The sequence below is a fragment of the Gadus morhua genome, chromosome 12, assembly GCF_902167405.1.
Source record: "Gadus morhua chromosome 12, gadMor3.0, whole genome shotgun sequence".
Taxonomy (NCBI): domain Eukaryota; kingdom Metazoa; phylum Chordata; class Actinopteri; order Gadiformes; family Gadidae; genus Gadus; species Gadus morhua.
In genome coordinates this window covers 27,953,041-27,972,827 of record NC_044059.1, presented here as the reverse complement: position 1 = coordinate 27,972,827, position 19,787 = coordinate 27,953,041, and the positions used below count along the sequence as shown (strand labels likewise).

At 48.1% G+C, this 19,787-nt stretch overlaps 1 protein-coding gene across 2 annotated transcripts in view; it reads left to right on the top strand.

Moving 5' to 3' along the window:
- Positions 1–14,274, top strand: part of lingo3a (leucine rich repeat and Ig domain containing 3a) — a 30,156-nt gene extending 15,882 nt beyond the window's left edge. The window contains exons 1-2 of one of the 2 annotated variants that reach the window (XM_030373168.1): positions 9,166–9,373; positions 10,243–14,274. In XM_030373168.1, coding sequence (XP_030229028.1) covers positions 10,323–12,155 — 1,833 coding nt within the window. In that variant the 5' untranslated portion in view covers positions 9,166–9,373; positions 10,243–10,322 and the 3' untranslated portion in view covers positions 12,156–14,274. Of the gene's footprint in view, positions 1–9,165; positions 9,374–10,242 lie in introns of those variants that run through there. The other variant, XM_030373167.1, reaches the window with a different exon arrangement.
- Positions 14,275–19,787: the final 5,513 nt, after the last annotated feature.

Here is a 19,787-nt window from a genome sequence, read left to right as displayed (position 1 = left end):
CGGAGGGGGGAGGGAGACGGCGTAGGGGGGAGGCATGGAGAGACAGGGAGGGGGGAGTCGAGGCAAATGACGACTTCCACATGGGGATCTAGGCGCACGGGGGGGGGGGGGGGGGGCGGTGGGGGTGCTTCAAGCCAGAACATACATCTAAAAGACGGGCGGCCTCCATTGCCCGCATGCCTTGGTTGACCTATTTAAGACAGTCCCCAGCCGGCTGGCTGGCTGCGGGCAGCGTAGACAGACGAGATGGACGAGATGAGGAGGAGTCGGATTGATGCTGGGTTGGCCCAGTCGTGGGCTGGCTCTGTGGTGGGCTGGCTCTGTGCTGGGCTGGCTCTGTGGTGGGTTGGCCCAGTCGTGGGCTGGCTCTGTGGTGGGCTGGCTCTGTGCTGGGTTGGCTCTGTGGTGGGCTGGCTCTGTGGTGGGCTGGCCCAGTGCTGGTTTGGCTCTGTGGCGGGTTCCAGGGAGAAGCCTTCGCTCCCTCATCAGCAGATGCAAATGAACACTTTCAAGATGCTCCTTCCCAGCTGGCGTGGCTGGTGTTCGTGCGTTTCATCGTTTTCATCATCTTGGAATACATCAAATTAATCCTGACAAAGAAATAAAGCCGTTGTTAATTCAGATTAGAGTATTCGGAATATGATTAGTCATCTGGTGTGACTCAGTCTGGTATTTGAACTGCTATATTTGATCAAATCCCATGAGTCTAGCCATCATGTTGGAAGGAAATGAATTAAATCTCATGTGTCCAATTCTCGCTGTATCTTCTCTTCTGCTCTTTAATTCCTGGACACGAGTGTCATCCGATTCAGCGGTTTTTATCTCGCCTCTGCCTCGATCGGATTCACACAATCACACCCCCTCCGACGGGTTTAGACCTGGGACTCCTGATTATTTCTCTCTTCCCCTTTAATTCATCATCAGGGCGATCTGACCTTCTAATGCGCAGTCCCTTCACGGGGTTCTGGACGTTGACTCACCGGCCCTGTAATGGCATGAATCACCGTTACAGTGGGCCGCTAACGAGCTCGCTGGGTGATGCAATAACTCTCTGGTGGGGGGAGTTCTATAAACATCGATGTGTGTGTGTGTGTGTGTGTGTGTGTGCGTGTGTCACTGTAATTGCCACGGTAAATTACAGTGACAGGCTGCTGTCTCCTTGGAGAGTTCAGGGAATCTTACTGATTGTTCGGTTGCCTGTTTATTCAAACGGCCGTCCCTTGGGCGGAGGTTGATGGTGTTTCTGTCAGTGAGTCTGGAGGACCTCTGCTCCACCCGAAGCTGCGTCGCTTCAGCCGTAGGTACCGTAAGCCTGCTGTCGTTGAGCAGGGTTCATTCGTTGGAGCTTCCTGCGATCGTTCGAGCACGGTGCTGCTCTGAGACGCATCTGAAGATGTGGGAAAAGCGTTTCCTCTCTCTGTCTTCTTGAGACGCTCTTCGGATGGATATCCCGCCTCGGTAGTTACTATCGATCAGTACAGGAATCAATGGAGGCGCTGTTATCGACCCTGTCTCTCTTTCATTTCCCCCTCCTCCTTCAATTTCAATTATGGCCGCCGATGGGTTCCTGTTGTTGTTGTTGTTGTTGTGATCCAGGTCCAGGCTCCGCCCCTTCCGTGTCAGTGGGTCAACTGCGCTAAGCGGAGTAGTGGTCAATTATTTATTGACGACTTTCCACGTGCAGTTGGCGGTTGCTGGTTCTCTCCCGCTCATTAAACATGCACTGCACACACACACACACACACACACACACACACACACACACACACACACACACACACACACACAGCGGACATGGACACACACAGACGCACACGCGTTGGACGCATACACAGAGGACGCACAACCTTTAGTCAAACTACTTTAGTTTCACTGTTTAGCGATGAGCACGTCGTTAAGTCGTTAAGGGTCTCTCAGTGGGGCCATTTAGGAACCCTGCCCCCTCACTCTCACGCACACACGCACGCAAATTGTGCACACTGACATATGGTGGAACATGTAGGATTGGCTCAAAGAAATAGCCGCACTAAATAAGTAGTCTGTTTTCAGGCAATCTGTCCCTCGTCCATCCTGAACTGACCTTACTTGTCACCGCTTTGTCCACGGCACGCACACATGCACACGCACGCACGCGCACACGTGTGCAAGCTCACAGTCAAAGCCCCAAAGCCTGCCGTCCTCCATTTGCTGACTGGTCGTCCTTGTCCGGGATGGCCGCTGAGGGACTGCCTTTAGAGGCGATCCAAACACCTGAGAACCAGCTTGGGGGACAGGTCTTTCACTTCATCTTTCTTTAACCCCACCTCTTTGTATACTTTCTTTTCAGGGTCGCTTCCTTCCTCAGTCTGTTGCCCTCTGATGCTCTCTGTTTCTCTTCATCCCCCTATCCCTTTATTTCGGTCTCTTATCTACTCAGTTTCTTCTCTCACTCCTTCCGTCCTTTCTTCCCCTCAACCTATCTCTCTTTCTCTCATCTCATCTCTCTCCTCCTCTCTTTCTCTCTCTATTTCTCTCCTCTCTTTCTACCCCTCTCTCTCTCTCTCTCTCTCTCTCTCTCTCTCTCTCTCTCTCTCTCTCTCTCTCTCTCTCTCTCTCTCTCTCTCTCTCTCTCTCTCTCTCTCTCTCTCTCTCTCTCTCTCTCTCTCTCTCTCTCTCTCTCTCTCTCTCTCTCTCTCTCTCTCTCTCAGTGGATACATAATAGTGTGTGTGTGTGTGTGTTTGTGTGTCTCATTGTGTGTGTGTGTGTGTGTGGTGGGGGGGGGGGGTCACTGGGAGCCCATGAGGGTTTGAATGTCCCTGTGAGGAGAGCGCACCAGGCTGGGTGCTCTTCTCCCGCTGTCACGTGTTGGCCTTTCGTTGCTCACTTCACACCCCCTCACTCTCTCTGGCGCGTCGGCCCCTCTTCTTTACTCATGATAGACTGGCGGGTACCTAGGCCCTAAGTCCTGCAGCGTGTCATGTGACCGTGTCATGTGACCGAGTCCTTCCATAGTTGATGGATCTCAATCTGCCTGCTGCTTGACCTTCCAGAAATACATGTGTGTTTGTGGAGAGAGTTTCTTTCCGGGCATACACGCACACTAGGGGTGGGTAAAAGAATCGATACGGCAATATATCGCGATACTTTGCTGGCCGATAAAATATCATTTGTTCAACTCCAAATATCGATACTTTGTTGTTAAAGGGGTAGTTCGGAATTTTGGACATAGGGCCTGATTCCGAAGTGAGCATTGGTATTCTATATCACTGGAGACAGTTTTCAACACATTTCATTCAGTCCTTCTAGTTGCAGAGGTCGCTCATGCTAGGCTAGCGCACGTCAACGGGCAATGCTAGCCTGCTATTAAAAACAGTCTTACCCACTCCACAGTACACTCGAGGTAAATCAATTATAACGACAGACTATAAATCTAAATGTCTGTTTATAGAATAATGTTTGAAATAAAACCAACCTTGCATTGCATTGCATTTTGAGGGAATTGCGGGGTCTCAGCAGCAGTGTTTATATTCCTGTACGTAGGCTACGGCAGCGGCGGACTGATACCTAGGTTACCTGCCGCTGTCATTGCTACAAACGCAGAGTACGGTGAACGAAGGAATTCTACAAGCGTATTAAATTAACAAGATATGGCCACGTTTGGAGGAGTTAGCGATGCATCTGCTTTTGAAGACGATTATGAGGAATGTGTTGTATCCAACGAACCGTACATGTACGAGCCGGTGTTTTGATGTCAAAGTCAGCAGCAACAAGCCACAGTTGAGTCCTTTCTGGATCTCGCACTGGAAATTGGTGGAAACTTTGTGGTGCCCATCTGTACCGTTTATTTCTACAATTTCTAAAAGCACACTGAACCATCATGTTGCCTAGTCGTTCAATTGCGCTTCTGTCCCACGCTTCTCTGTTTACGTTCTTCTGTCGTGATTCGGTTACAAACCTAACCAGCGCATAGTAGAATTCCGCTTCTGCTGAGAAAGTAGTCCCTCGATGATTCATGCGATGCAAGGTTAGTTTTATTTCTAACATTATTCTATCAACACAGACATTTAAATCTATAGTCTGTCTAACTTTAGAGCCACGTTACAAGATACCACAACGAGGGTACATGGTGGACACAGCTGTACCCGCGATGTATGAAGAGGTGAAGAAAGCGGTTAAAACATCCCTTGGCGCTGCGCAACGAGTTGCATTGACCTGCGACGCATGGACCTCCAGAGCCACACAGTCGTATGTGACCATAACGTCCCACTACATCTCCGACGACTGGGAAATGGTTACGCATGTTTTGCAAACGAGGGCAATGCATGAGAGCCACACCGGCAGTAACATCGCGGATTTGCTGAAGAGGGCCGTGGACGAATGGGGCATTCAGGTTAAGGAGCCAGCCATTGTCACCGACAACGCCAGAAACATGACCAGCGCAGCAGAGCTAGTCGGTATGCCGCATTTTAAATGCTTCGCGCATACACTAAATTTGTCTTCTCAGCGCGCACTGAAGTTGCCAGCAGTCCAGCGTTTGTTGGCTAGAGTGAGGCGGATTACCAACTTTTTCAGACGCAGTACAATTGCCACCCATGTTTTGAAAGAAAAACAGAAGAACCTGAAAACAAACCAAGTGAAGCACAAGTTTTAGGTCGATCCATTTCAGAATGTTTATGTTTTTTTACTTTATTATTTATTTTGATTAGAGGAACAAAAGGGCTATTCTGCACTTTATTTTCTTATACTTTTTTACTGCATGCACATAGGTATTTTATTTTCATTTGAACTTCAGTTCAGATTTCATACTGTGAAAAACTACTGTGCACTTTATTTCAGTTTTCAGCTCAGTGTTTCAGCTGTAAGAAATGAAACAAATATTGTTAATGTTTCATTCATTGAAATAAAAAATAGCTGTTATGAATGAAATGGTTTTGACTCAATTTGTCCTTTGATCAATATAATCTGAAATAAATAAACTCTTTAAATCGCAATATCGTGATATGTATCGTATCGTGACCCAAGTATCGGGATACGTATCGTATCGTGAGGTTCATGCCAATACCCACCCCTAACGCACACGCATGCAGACACAGACACAGACACACGCACGGAGACAGACACACGCACACACACACACACACACGAAAACACATACATGAACACAGACACAATGTCAGGAACACTAACACAGAGAGACACACAGACACACATGGAGACAGAGAGAGAGACACATAGAGACAGACACACACACAGACAGTCAGAGAGACACACTCACAGACGCACACACAGACACACCGAGAGAGAGACACAAACACACACACAGTCACACATACACAAACACACACACACAGACACAGAGACACACATACACACACTAGTGAGAGAGAGAGAGAGAGAGAGTCACAAAATTCATTAAGGAAAGATCAAGATGAATAGAATGCATTTCAAAGGCATTTACAGAAGATAAAGAGAAAACAAAATACCTGCGAACACACACCCTAGCGCGCACACACACTGCCAAGGCGCACACACACTGTCTATTTACTGTCTTGTATACCCCTCCCTGGCTCCCTCTGCCATACACGGGCAGACGGAGTCCTCTCGGTACGCCACAGTGCCTTTGTGTGCATATATTAGGCCCGTGTGTGTGCATGAGTAATGTGATGGATGTGTGCAGGCGTTGGCAGGCAGCGCCCTGCTGTCTGCGCCCGGTCTAATGCCTCCCTGGTTCAGCGAGAGGGAGTCTCGGGGAGACTTCGCTTTGCATCGTCGGGACCGGGGACAGCCCCAGCATAATCAAACCATTAGCCCAATTAGCTGCCTCCCACTCCCCCTTTGATAGCTCAGCGCTCCGAAACCAAATCAAAGATGAGAGAGGAGCAGCTCTGGTGTGGTCGGGAGATCATTATATCGCCCTGTGTGTGGGGTGGGAGGGGAGGGTGAGGGAGGGTGGGGATTGGGTTGGATGAGAGGGAAAAAGGAGGCAGAATCATGCACACTTTCATCAGGACCTCCGTACCCCTGTTGTGCTCCACTGCCCACTCCATGGGCTAAATCCGGCTCTACTGCTGGATAACCTGCACTCAGCTCCTCTCTTTCTCACACTTTCTGTTTGTGAGGGAGAGAAAGACTCTCTGTATCCTCTCCCTCACTCTCTAGGTATCTCTCTGTCTGTCTCTGTCTTTTGTCTTTCTTTCTCCTTTCTTATCAATCCTACCTCACTCACTCACTCACTCAGTCTCTCACTCACTCACTCTTTTGGTGTCTCTCTCTCTCTTCTCTCTGTCTCTGTCCGTCTGTCTCTAAGCCCCTCTCTCTCTCCAAATCTCTTTACCATCCATCTCTCCCTCCCTCTCTCTCTGCCCCTCCCCCCCTCTCCCTCTTCGTCTCCCTCTCTCTCTCTCTCTCTCCCTCTCCCTCTCTCTCTCTCCCCCTCTCTCTCTCTCTCTCTCTCTCTCTCTCTCTCTCTATCTCTATCTCTATCTCTATCTCCATCCCACGCACTCAGGCTCGTCTCTGCATGGTTACCTGCAGTGTCTCTGAAGGGTAATTGGGTTGCGGTCCAAAGGCACATCCACTCCGCGTCACCGGGGTCCACCCACGACGGGGGGGCCGCCCACGACGCTGACATTACTCCCCCAACACCCCGCTCATTACGTCCCCGGTCTGAGGTGCAGTCGCCCCCAGCAGGGAGGCGACCACATGGGTGAACGACTCGAGCTCTGGGATTGGACGAGGGGATTTCAATTAACGATTCAAAGATTTGACCATTTGAATATGCTAATTCCCCCAGGAAACAATCAGAGTAATTACATCTCATTTACATGACCAGTAGGGAGAGGATGCTTTGCGACTGTAAAAAAAGATAATATTCTAAGTAAACAGGATTTGGGGCTAAACAAATAATAAATCATAATTTATTTTCAATTAATTAAATTAATAATTGAGGAAGTAGATGGTAAATATTATGGTATGACTGAGTTTTCTTGTCTCCTCTGAGCGATTTCCCCAATTATGCCCTCCAACTAATAGCTTCCATCGTTGTGGCAATAAATTATGCTCCTCCGAAACAATCAATTATGTTTAACAATCTGTGAGACCATAATTCACCGGAAGAATCCTGAGGCGACAAGCGCTGCATAAGACAAGAACACCTGCTGTACTTAAAATAAAACAAATTCCCCACTCTCACACACGCGCACACACACACACACATCCACAGACACACACGCCCACACGCATGCACACACACACACGCATCCACACACACACACACACACACACACACACACACACACACACACACACACACACACACACACACACACACACACACACACACACAGAGAGGCTGGCATAAGCTGGTATCCAAATCCTCACTTAGTGTAAACTGTGGATCAGTGTATCTCTAGTCTACTACAGCAACTGAACCATCAACTGATATTCATCTTCCCCCCCCCGGCTCGAGACATTATGTTTCCGGCTACTGTGCACCAGCGTTTGCAGTGTGAGGCCCCGTGCGGCTGGCCTACAGGGGCAAGGGAGGGGCACCTGATTGAGGGATGGCCACCAGATATGGGGGGCCCGGAGGAGTGACATGTGACCGCTGAGAAACTGGAGAGGCGTGGGGTGTGGTTTGGGGAGGAGGAGGGGGTCAAACAGGGGAGGTTACGGTTGCTAAGCTGAAATATTGTTGTGGTTTTTTTTCTTCCCGCCCCTCCCTGTGCTATTTACAGAGATGTCATGTTGAACTTGTGCTGCAGCAGGTGAGTGTCTCGGGCGGGTGTTGTGGAGGCTGTAGCACGCGGCTTAGCGCTGGTGGGCCGGGCCGCGTGTGGCTTGGATCAAATCCTCGCATCATCTTCTTATCGCCATAGCGATTGCATTCTAGACATGGGTTTTGGGCCCCAATGTTTTTCTGTTTTTAATATTTGATGAGCGAATAAATAGGCCTCTAGATGCTCTTTAATGAAGGACTCAGTTTCGATCAATAGATCAAATGGATCGATGACTATCGGAGCGCATGCGTTAATGTGCGAAGGCCATGTATCATGCTCCAGGTATACCAAACATTCCAGCGTTAAAAGCGCATCATTTGCAGTTTTTTTATAATTAATGGCAAGTCTCCCTTTCCTTGGTGCCTGGATACCATCTGTCCTGGTTCCCAAGGGTTCAATTAATCACGGTGGTAGAAAAATGCTTGTGAAAGGTCAAGGAGAAGGGCGAGAGCAACAGGTCTCTGCTGAAGTGTCCACCAGTGTATTTATAATACAGACGGCCGTGACGTTATACCTCACTGCTTATGAGAACATGCCTTCGAGTCCAAGCTAACCTTACATGGGCAAATCGTCAGCAAGTCAAATTACTCTGGTGACAAATTGAATTATGCTTAAGCGAGAAAGGGAACCGGGCTGTGAACCAGAGCGGCGCTGTGTGGGGGACGCGGACGGGAGTTGATGAAGTCATCTGAACCAGAAGCAGGTGTGAGCGTCTGACAGGCTCAACCAACCCTCCCCCCAACACACACACACACACACACACACACACACACACACACACACACACACACACACACACACACACACACACACACACAGTCTCCACTTCCCTGTAACTGCTGTATGGCTCCTATCCAATCCTGTCTTGTGGTTTAATGGTTGTTATGTTGTCGCTCGCTCGCTCACTCTCTCTGTCTGTCTCTCTCTTTCTCTCTCGCTCTGTCTCTCTCTCTTTTCTGTCTGGTATTCTAAGCCTTTTTAAGGAAAAGCTTTGCTTGTTCCGTTTCATAGAAAAAATGGATGAATTGGTTTTGTGTCCAGTTGGTCATTTTTACCGCGTGGCAAGTGGATTGACCTACTAAGTGAGTCGATACCTCGCGTGTAAAGCGATGGCAGTGATACATACATAATACATTTTAACTCAACCATCTGTTCAGTCACCACAATGCCATTGAACACGCGCTCCTATAAGGCCCTAGGGATCTGCTGAACATGTATTATCAGTCATCGGCGTCGCGTATCACTTATTGATGCGAGTGTGTCTTTGTGTACATACGGGTTGGTGTGTCGTGTGTGTGTGTGTGTATGCGTGTGTATTCTTGTGTGTGTATGCGTGTGCACGGGTGTGTGTATGCGTGTGCACGGGTGTGGTCTGGCGTGTTATAAGCCAGCACATGTGTTTGTCATACGAAACCCGTACGCGGGCCCTCTTCTCTTATGGCCCCATGCCTCACGGTCTGACGGAGGGGCTTATTGTGATGCAGTTGGTCGCAGCGTGTCGCCATAGCCAGTGACCTTGCCTGCGACTACCTATGCAAAATGAGCTGTCAACCTGTCCTATAGAGACTCACATTTCACGTCGCACCAGATGTATTGGAATTTTCCGTCTGTTATGGTGGGTGTGCTTATTTTTTCCATTAGATGTGCTGTATCTGCCTTTTGTTGACTTCAAGTACGTAGTCTACTGTGTGTTTGTTTGGTTCCCGACGTGACTGTCTGCCCCGAAGGCATTCCGGTGTAGGATTGCCATGCTTCTCTGTTGTCTCGTTTTTGTAGCAAAAGAATTCTGAGAAACTATTTTGAAAACATTTGTTAACAGAAAATGGCGGCATGCCAGACACACATTTAATAACCCTTACCGAGTAAGGTTTCACAAGGCTCTTACAATGTGTTTGTAAAAGGTTGCTAGTGCGGTATAGTAAAGGAACAAAGATGCTATTATAAGGATTCAAGAGAGGTTTTACATTCCTGGAAGTTGAAGTTGAAGTCATTGAATGAATGCAGTTCCAGTCCTTCAGAATGGCTCTGGGTTTGATTACACTTGTGGGCTGGGGTAATCAGTCTGTAATTGAAATTCCACTCATTTAGGATTGCTTGATCGCAGCTGCTGAATTGGAATTGAGTTGCTTTAACTTCGTTCACTCCTTCTCAGTATCAGCCCGCTTACAGTCATGCACGCACACACGCAGACACACTTTATACCCTTCTCCATTTGTTTCTTCTCAATTATTCTTACATGCCATCCCGCATTTTTTCTCCCTCTCTGTCTGTCTGTCTCTCTCTCTCTGTCTCTGTCTGTCTCTCTCTTTGTCTCTCTCTCTCTCTGTTTCTCTTTCTCTGTCTCTGTCGTGTCTCTCTCTCTCTGTCTCTTTCTTTCTCTGTCTCTCTCCGTCTCTGTCGTGTCTCTCTCTCTCTGTCTCTTTCTTTCTTTCTCTGTCTCTCTCTCTGTCTCTGTCGTGTCTCTCTGTCTCTCTCTCATCGCAGGTGTCTGGCCCGGTGATCCGTCCCCAGAGAGGCGCAGGAAGCGACAGAGTGGTGGTGCCGTTGGCTGCGGAGGGGGCACCATGGCAACGTGCCTGGGACCACAATCACGCGGCCTCCTGCTCCACTGGTTCCTCCTGCAGATGGTCACAGTGTCGTCGGTCCGCGGTCAGGGCTGCCCCCAGCGCTGCGAGTGCTCGTCCAAACTCAAGTCTGTCTCCTGTCAGGGAAAGCGTCTCTCTGCCCTGCCTGACGGGATCTCCCCGGACACCAAGGTGCTGGACCTGAGCGAGAACAGACTGCGCTGGGTGGAGCAAGGCGACCTGCTCCCCTACCTCCGCCTGGAGGTGCTAGACCTCAGCGGGAACACCATCAGCGTGCTGGAGCCCAACGCCTTCGCCGGCCTGCAGAGCCTGCGCTCGCTGTCTCTGAGGGGCAACCAGCTGAAGCTCATCCCCATGGGGTCCTTCTCCCGCCTGGCCAACCTCACCTCGCTGGACCTGAGCGGGAATAAGATCGTCATTCTTCTGGACTTTACGTTCCAGGACCTGAGGAGTCTGAGGAGGCTGGAGGTGGGAGACAACGACCTGGTCTACATCTCCAACAAGGCCTTCCTGGGCCTGGTGGGGCTCCGGGAGCTGACCATCGAGAGGTGCAACCTGACGTCCATCTCCAGCCAGTCGCTGTCGTACCTCCGGAGCCTGGTGACCCTGCGGCTCCGCTACCTCAGCATCTCCGCGCTGGAGGAGCAGAACTTCCGCAAACTGGGCGGCCTGAGGGGTCTGGAGATCGACCACTGGCCTCTTCTGGAGTACATCTCCCCCCACAGCCTGCAGGGCCTCAACCTGTCCTGGCTGTCCATCACGCACACCAACCTCACCTCCGTGCCCACCTCGGCCCTCCGCACCCTGGCCCACCTCACCAGCCTGAACCTCTCCTACAACCCCATCTCCGTCCTCGAGTCCTGGGCTCTGCGGGACTTGGTGCGGCTCAAGGAGCTCCACATGGTGGGCGCCAACCTGGTGACCGTCCAGTCTTACGCGCTGGGCGGGCTGCGGCAGATCAGCCTGCTCAACCTGTCCGCCAACGGGCTGGTGACGCTGGAGGAGGGCGCCTTCCAGTCGGTCAACACCCTGCAGACCCTGCGTCTGGACGGGAACCCTCTGGCCTGCGACTGCCGCCTGCTCTGGATCCTCCAGCGCAGGAAGACCCTCCGGTTCGACGGGGCCGCCCCGGTGTGCTCCTTGCCCGTGGAGGTGCAGGGCCGGGCCCTCGACGCCTTCTCCGACTCGGCCCTCCTCGACCACTTCACCTGTCAGAAGCCGAAGATCCGCAACCGCAGGCTGCAGCAGGTCACGGCGCGCGAGGGCCAGGTGGTGTCCTTCCTGTGCCAGGCGGAGGGCGAGCCCAAGCCGGCGGTGTTCTGGATCTCTCCGCAGCGGCGACGCATCACCACAAAGAGCACCGGCCGCCTCACAGTGCTGCCGGACGGGACCCTGGAGATCCGCTACGCCCAGGTGACCGACAGCGGGACCTACATCTGCATCGCCAGCAACGCCGGGGGCAACGACACCTACTTCGCGACGCTCACCGTGAGCGGACTGCCCCTCGACGCCGCCCTGATGGCCAACCGCACGTACTACGCCGGAGACCTGAACGACACGAACCTCAACGACACCAGGGTGTTCCTGAAGTTCACCCTGGACCTCAAGACCATCCTCATCTCCACGGCGATGGGCTGCATCATGTTCCTGGGGGTGGTGCTCTTCTGTTTCATACTGCTGTTCGTGTGGAGTCGAGGGAGAGGACAGCACAAGAACAACTTCTCTGTGGAATACTCGTTCAGGAAGGTGGATGGGCCGGCGGCCAGCGGGGGTCAAGGAGGAGCAAGGAAGTTCAACATGAAGATGATCTGAGCTCGCCGAGATTCTCTTTTCCAATGGATTCCCATACAGTGTTTTTTATTTTTTGCTGACAATGGGAATAATGGATCATGGGAAGGGTTGGAAAAAGGCCCGGTCTTTCTGGGACTTTGATTAACGATGTGGTGTTATTTTAAAAGCCTGTTAGCAGCAGGGTAATTTGTAAAATTTAAACGCATCGCAATCTGTGATATTTAATACAAAAAACTCTTGGGTATGGTGACGAGACCATGCTGTGAAGACCATTTTTGGTAAAACAAACAAGTTGATTAAAAAAAAAAGAAAAAAAGAAAGATGTCTGAAGATTCCGGATAGACTGTTACACCACCAAACAACACAAGGCCTCCGTCCTGCCTCCACTGGCTGAACAGCTCTGGCTGCCTCTCCGTCCGTCCTCACAGGGGCTGTGCCTCCTACAGGTGTCCCCTCCGCTGCTTCAGTAGTCCTTGCTGCAGTGGTTAACTGATACTAATATCTATGATTAGGACAGATGCACTGATCAAGGACCCTGCCAATCCTGCCGCGAGTGGTTGAATCGGTTTATTCTTTGTTTTACTCTTTTCACAATACTTTATTTGTACAGGAGTAGTATCAGGCATCGATTGGGTATTGAAGGAGACACTGGCAGTGTGTTCTGCACAGAGTAGATCAGTCAACCGAGGACTGGATCTATGGCTGCAGACGCTCTGTCTCTGCATAACACTGCCAAACTGACCATGCAGAGCACTGTATGATGATATAATGATTCCCAATGGCACAGCACTATCATTGATTTCTAAACTTGTTCATAACTAAATCAATCACTAAGCTAAACACGTGTAACAATGGAGGGATTCCGGTGCACAATTCTCGATTTTATAAATTTGACGTTGCCTCAGTTGAAGAGTTGGGGAATTGATTGGTTTGGTTGCTAGGTAGGATATAAATAAAATGTATTATATTTGTCTTGCTTGACATGAAACAAAACGTGTTTGTTAATAATAATGATAGTAGCGTCCTGTGACTTATCAAAGCTGCTGTTCTACCGTAATTCCGATTACCGTTTCATTATTTTTTTTATATCTAAATATTTCTGTATCGATATTCAAGGAGCAGCAGCCTCACCAATGTATCACCCCATCAGAGGGCTTGCCGTTGGACATTACGTTGTGTTGAATGATGCCTTTCTCCTTAGCGCACATCAAGTGATTCACGCCTGTTTCGTTCAACTCTTTGGGAGGGAAGTCAAAGTATTCTTTCAATTTGATCTGCTCCCTATATGTTCCTCAGAGGCCACGAGAACGACCACAAGGTTCGCTGGAGGTAAATGATTTCTTTTTTGAAAGTTACACTGCAATGATTGGTTTAATGTTTCACAGGGCACGAAAACAGAACTAATTGGTTTAGAAATAATGATAACATTTTCTTTTTCTAAAGCACAACTTTATATTTATATGTAGCCTAAATGACAGATGGATTAAATTCGTGGAGGAGTAAAGGATTGCATAAAGATTTTTTTAAACCGGCCCTTCATCTAACCTTATATCATTTATATTTGTAATAAATAATGAACACACTTGAATAAATCGTTTCAAATCTAAGATAAAATCATGATCGAGGGCATTTTTCGAAAGGGGATTTGATTCCTAAAATCGTTCCTCCCCTTTTCTTCTGCAAATAGCAGTTGATTCTATTAGTTTGGTGGTGCTGCTCTCTGCTGGCTGCAAATGGTATAGTTATATGAAATCTCTGTTTCACCCGACTGACGGGCAACACATATCAATCAAGAAAAAAACTAATTTGAGTAAAAAACATTTCTTAAACCCTTTCTAAACCATCCCTATGTTCAATATGTTCAACTAATTATTGTTGCAAATCCTCTTTTGGCCGAATCCCCATTTGGTGTGATTTCAGGTTTAATTCAATCGGAAGCCTAATACAAATTGGTAAAAATATTTATTTATTTCCCGCATTTTAGAAATGTAATCAATGTGAATTGTCTGACATCCTGCTGATTCTGTACAATATGAAAATCATTGTGTTTGAGGAACATCCTAGACTATTTTGTATTGTATCATTTTATATACGTATAAAGAAGAAGCACACTATTTATAAAGCATGTAACACGAATCAACCAGCAGTCTGTTTCTACTGTCATTTTTACTCGTTATACTTAAGAAATACATCTGGCTCTATCGTCTTTTTGACAGACAAATGTATGAATGTTGAGCAGTCTCTGGGTGAATGTTTGCCTGTTAATTCATTTTTCTGGTCTTGTTTTTCATGGGGAATCGCATCCTGTGGTCCAGGGAGAAAGATACAGATGTAAAGCATTTCAGACATTAACACTAATCCATTCTCTACATTATCTTGGTATGACCTTTGACCTATTGGTGTGTACAGCACACTTTGACCTGCCTCTCTAAAACGAGAGGGAAATCAGGGAATAGATTTGGTTTATGCCGCCTGATTGTAACTCGTGTGCAGCTTAAATCTCCTCGTTCAGCTCCATGTATTATGGTGTTGATTCTGTTGTGTTGGATTAGAATTTTTAGGAAATGGCAGAGCAACATGTTGACTGCTATGAAACCGGGGTGACAATGACGCAATCTAGAGTCTTTATCAGAGTCATAAGTACAATTGGTGTACTACACTTTCACCAGCCTATGTGAGGTTTAACTAGGTTGTGGTGTTTGAGTATACCACAACCATCTGTAAATACAGGGTTTGCATACGAGTCCTTCTTTCCTACTTTCAAATAACCCAATAGAATGAAAACTACATTCAATCCTTTATTTATAGATATTTTCTTTCAAGCCATGAGAAGAACTGAGTTCAGGCCCTGACCACTGCAGTTCCTCAAAGCATAGCGTAAATATGCAAACCAGTTTCACTTCTGTATGATGGCTTGATTGATAAGCTTGTTCAACACCCAAAGAAAGCTGAAATGAGAAAAAAAAAGGATTGGCCGCAGTATTTTGGTTTGGATTCCGCGTACATTATTAATGTTTAACAGGTTAGAAGACTTGACCTTTAAGCTTTGGCTCATGGGCAATGACTTAATTTATTTAAAATAAGCATTGGCCTTTTTAAATGAGTACCATCGCTTGCAGCTAATTGTCTCGTTAAGCAAAACCTTAAAACATCTGTGACCTTAATAAAACCACATACTAGATCTTTCTCTCTCATTTATATATATATATAAATAAATAAACACCAACCAATATACCAACCGATACCAGTTTAATGACTAATATTGAATATTCAAAATTACCACAAAGTTGATCCAACCTTGTACTCCCCTTCCCGGCCGTATTACATTATCAATGAGTCATGATATGAAACCTCTTCTACCTCAACACGGTGTCTAGACTAGTGTCTGTGACCATTTTCTTATTTTTGAAGGACCGTCAGACAAGAGTTTTGTTGTGTTTTATTTTAGTTTTCACATCTCCTCTACTTTATCAAGTCCCTCTGCGTCTCCTCTCAGACATACTAGTCTAATATGGACCAAACCATATTTAGCTGTGTTTTAAATGTGGTAAATTTTCAGAATACATTTTGTGTTGTTTGTCTATTCGTCGGCTATTGGCTGGTGTATGAGGGGTTAAATTGAAGCTATGTGAGAACTAGAATCCACCGATCATTTTATTCTATGATATTTATCTGGTGTTTGACTCAAAACACACACCCACGTTCACACCCAGTGCGTATCTTGATTATACATATATATAACACATCTCCATTTCCCAAATCAAACTTGACACCTTGTGTAACCGTAGTAGCTGTCTCTGACACATCATTGACTAGCCGCAAGATTACCGTTTTTTTAGTCTCAAAGTTAAGCAGAACATGCAGTCCTCGTTTTAGGTGAGTTTCCATCATGGCTGTAAAAGCAACGCAAAGTACTCTAAAATATAACAAGACTAGATTTACTATTGTCATTTATATAGAGTTTAGGCTTTCTGTCATCATTTCGCGCGAGCGTGCGTGTGTGTGTGTGTGTGTGTGTGTGTGTGTGTGTGTGTGTGTGTGTGTGTGTGTGTGTGTGTGTGTGTGTGTGTGTGTGAAAAAAAACACAGGTAAGCAAAAGAAGAAGCAGGTTGAGGCCAAGGGGATTTCCGGATTGAAAGAGACTGACCATCTTTGCTAGCGAACATTCACACACATGCTTCTTTATCAACAAACTAATCATAGAACGCCCGCCTCTTGGTTGGTACTCTCTTGCCTCTCTTTGCGTTCGAACATTCTCACACCTGTGTCGGTGTGCCCTCGCGTCCCTACTCAGGAAATGGAGATGGTTAGACGTTCTTGCTGTGTTTTTTTTATTTTTATCTCAGGCTATGTATGGTAACTGTCATTTTTGGAAAGCAAACAGCGATTAAATCCAAATATCGGCTTCAGTTATCAGTTGGTAGGTTGGTAGAAATCTAACTGCGTGGTTTTGTCGCTTATGGGCTTAGGAGTGCCACCTTGCACACGGTAAACCTCCGGGATAGCTGTACCTACATGTTTGGAGTGACCCAATCGGTTTGCTCTGAGACCGTAAACCTCCAAGGAGTCTCTTTCCCCATGTCTCCTAACCGTGCTAAACATATCAACATCATTGTTTTCTGAGGCGCTTTAGGCCAAAGAAACAGGATTCTAGACAAGCATCAAAACATTAATACAGATTTAATATAATGCTATTATTGAGGAAGCCGTACCATCTTAATGTAAATGGTAAGCATAATAAAAACGAGGTAATAAACCATCAAGCTGTTAATGCTAGCTAAATAGATAAAAATACAGGTTACACTTTACAATAAAGGTACATTAATGAACCATTAGCATTAGTTTAGTATTAGGGTTAGTGGGCTAGTGTTTAGGTTAGGTTAACCCTGTCCCTATCCCATTTCCCTTAGATCATGGATCTCCCATGTGACCGAGGTGGAGGAAGGGGGAGAGGAGGAGACGATGTAATTTTTTCACTATATATCACACAATATATTCCGGCCTTCATTGTTATTTTCTTATCATCGTCAAACCTTTGTCTTTTTGCCGCCCCTTGGTTTGTTGTTCATCGACACAGTGCCTACTCTGGTTTGTCCAGTTAGGTGATGTTGTAGCGCCCATGTCTGGTTACATTCGGAACTGAACACTGACCTACTGATAGGTCAGTGAGATAGTCATAGGCTACAACCTTATGTTGTATGACTTGTTTCGTAGGTCTCTGTTCACATAATGTAACCCTGTCGAAAAGTTTAGAAAAATCCTAAAATGTTGGAAAATAAATAGACGATACGGTAATAAAGCAAGTTTAGTGTGGACCATTAGTGCTACAATGCTGACCGTAACGTCTAATTGAAAAGAGAATGCGAATGAATACCAATTTCTAATTTGAATATTTTGAAAATTTACTAAATAGTTGGACATAGCCTATTTAAATATTTATTTCCCCCTAAAATACTAAACAACCTCAGAAACTTGCGTCGGCTTGTGTTTTGACACCCCCACAAACCTCAGAATGGATTATTCCATAAACAAGAGAACGACGCTACCCGTGTTAATTTGTGCGATTAAATATATTTACACTAATAATTAATCCAACTATGACATCAAGTTTATAGAGCTAATTTATTTTAACCCGAAGGAATATTTCCAAGCCTTTAATGATAAAGTGTTAACATGTTAGATGACAAAAAAAACAACGTAAAATGAGCAGATTTTCACGGGGAAACCCGTGATTTGGACCCGGGGAAACCCCACCAACCAAGACCTCGTGTGCTGGTTGTATGTGCGGCTTTTCCTAAGAAACGTAGGTGCGCAACGTTTTCAAAGACCAAGGCCAAGAGTTCAAGATCATGTGATATGCAGTATACAAAAAGTTTAATCTCATCTGTTGTGATTTATATGATCTATTTCTCTATAAAATATGTGCGAGCAGTAGGCCCTATTAAAGATTACTGCTTTCCGTATAGTCCACAGCATAATATTTGTATCAAATGATTAAACATTAAAACATTTAAAAATACAAAAACACACACAAAGCAGTGCTTTTGATATCATGACGATTTGATCAAAAGGAATAAATTCCTCCTTTTTTTTTTATTTGTACGCATTAGCAAAGAAAAACGGAAAAGCTCTGACTTCCACTATAAGATATGACTAACAACCCACAAACCAAACCACACGTTTCATGTAAATGCATGCCGTTTATCAGCAGGCTACTTTACAGCTATGACTCCCCCATACCTAATAACTGCACACTTAAAAGAGAAAAAATGAAACGACAGACTTTTGTTTCCAGGTTCAGACGAACCCCCTGCTCAGCATCCAGGAGCATTAATCCCGAGGTGAGCAGAAGTTTCTGGGGCCAGCTGCTGCTTCCCCCCCTACCCTACTCCAGGGCCATGTAGAGGGGCAGACGGGGGTACAGGCCCGGGTGGGAGAGGTACCCCGACCCCCAGGGCACCATGGGCTGGTTCTGCCAGGCCGTGTGATGCAGGGGGGGCATCAGCCAGCTCTCTGGGCGCATCACGGAGGCGGGGGCGGAGGAGAAGGCCGGGACCGGGAGCAGGGTGCTGGCGGGGACGTGGTGCGTGGAGGGGCCCTGCGGCTGGGGCAGAGCCTCGGCCCTCTTGTCCCCCGTCTGTCCGGTGGGGCTCCCGGGCTCCCCTTTCCCCGGGGAGGGGGTGCAGGCGAAGGGGTGGAACGGGAGCAGCTCCTGCTTGAAGCCGCCCTGGGACTTCGGCGGCTCCCCGGGCTCCTGCGCCGGAGCTCCGTCCGCGGAGAGGGGCGGCCAGCCGTGGCCCAGGGGGTAGGCAGCCATGTCCTGCTGCCCCCTCCCCAGCACGAAGGCGTCCCTTCCCCCGCGCCCCCACCTCCCGCCCGCCTGCAAGAGGGTGGACACCGGGTAGAGGTAGGGGGCCGGCGGCCGGGGGGGAAGGCACATGCCGGCGGGGACGGAGCCGGCAGCCGCGTGGGGGCCCCTGGCCCCGAGGCTGAAGCTGTACTGCAGGGCCAGCATCTCGGCCCTCAGCTGGGCGTTCTCGTCGCTAAGCGACAGCAGCTCGCCCTCCATCATGAGGTCGTTGAGCCGCCGCTTCTCCCTGGAGCGCCGCGCCGCCTCGTTGTTCTTCTGCCTCTTGTCCCAGTAGCTGGTGTCCTTCTTCTCGGCCGGCGTCATCTCCCGCTTGCGGCGGAGCGCGACGGCGTGGCCGGAGTGGCGCGGGCAGGAGCGCAGCGGCACGCGGAGCAGGTGGGAGGCCAGGGCGGAGGGCCGGGGCGCGGGGTAGAGGAGCCGCACCGCGGGGCTCACGCTGCCGTCCTCCTCGCCGCCGCTGCTCTCCACGGAGGAGGTGGAGGAGGGAGGGTAGGAGGAGGTGGAGGAGGGGGGGTAGGAGGAGGCGGAGGAGGGGTCGAAGCAAGAGGAAGGGCAGGAGCTGTCCCCGGGGCCCGAGCTGGACATGATGTTTGGAGAGCGACGGCAACGGCGGCCGACTGGAGGATGACGCCGTCGGGTTTCTGCTTCTCAGTTATAGCAGCCTTTTTTTTGGTAGGTGTTGATAGTTGAAAAAAAAGCGGAACCACAAACTCAAGCACTCGTTTTATGAAATGTGGAAGGGTAAAAGTTCGAAATTACAGGGAAATTATAACTTCTGGAAT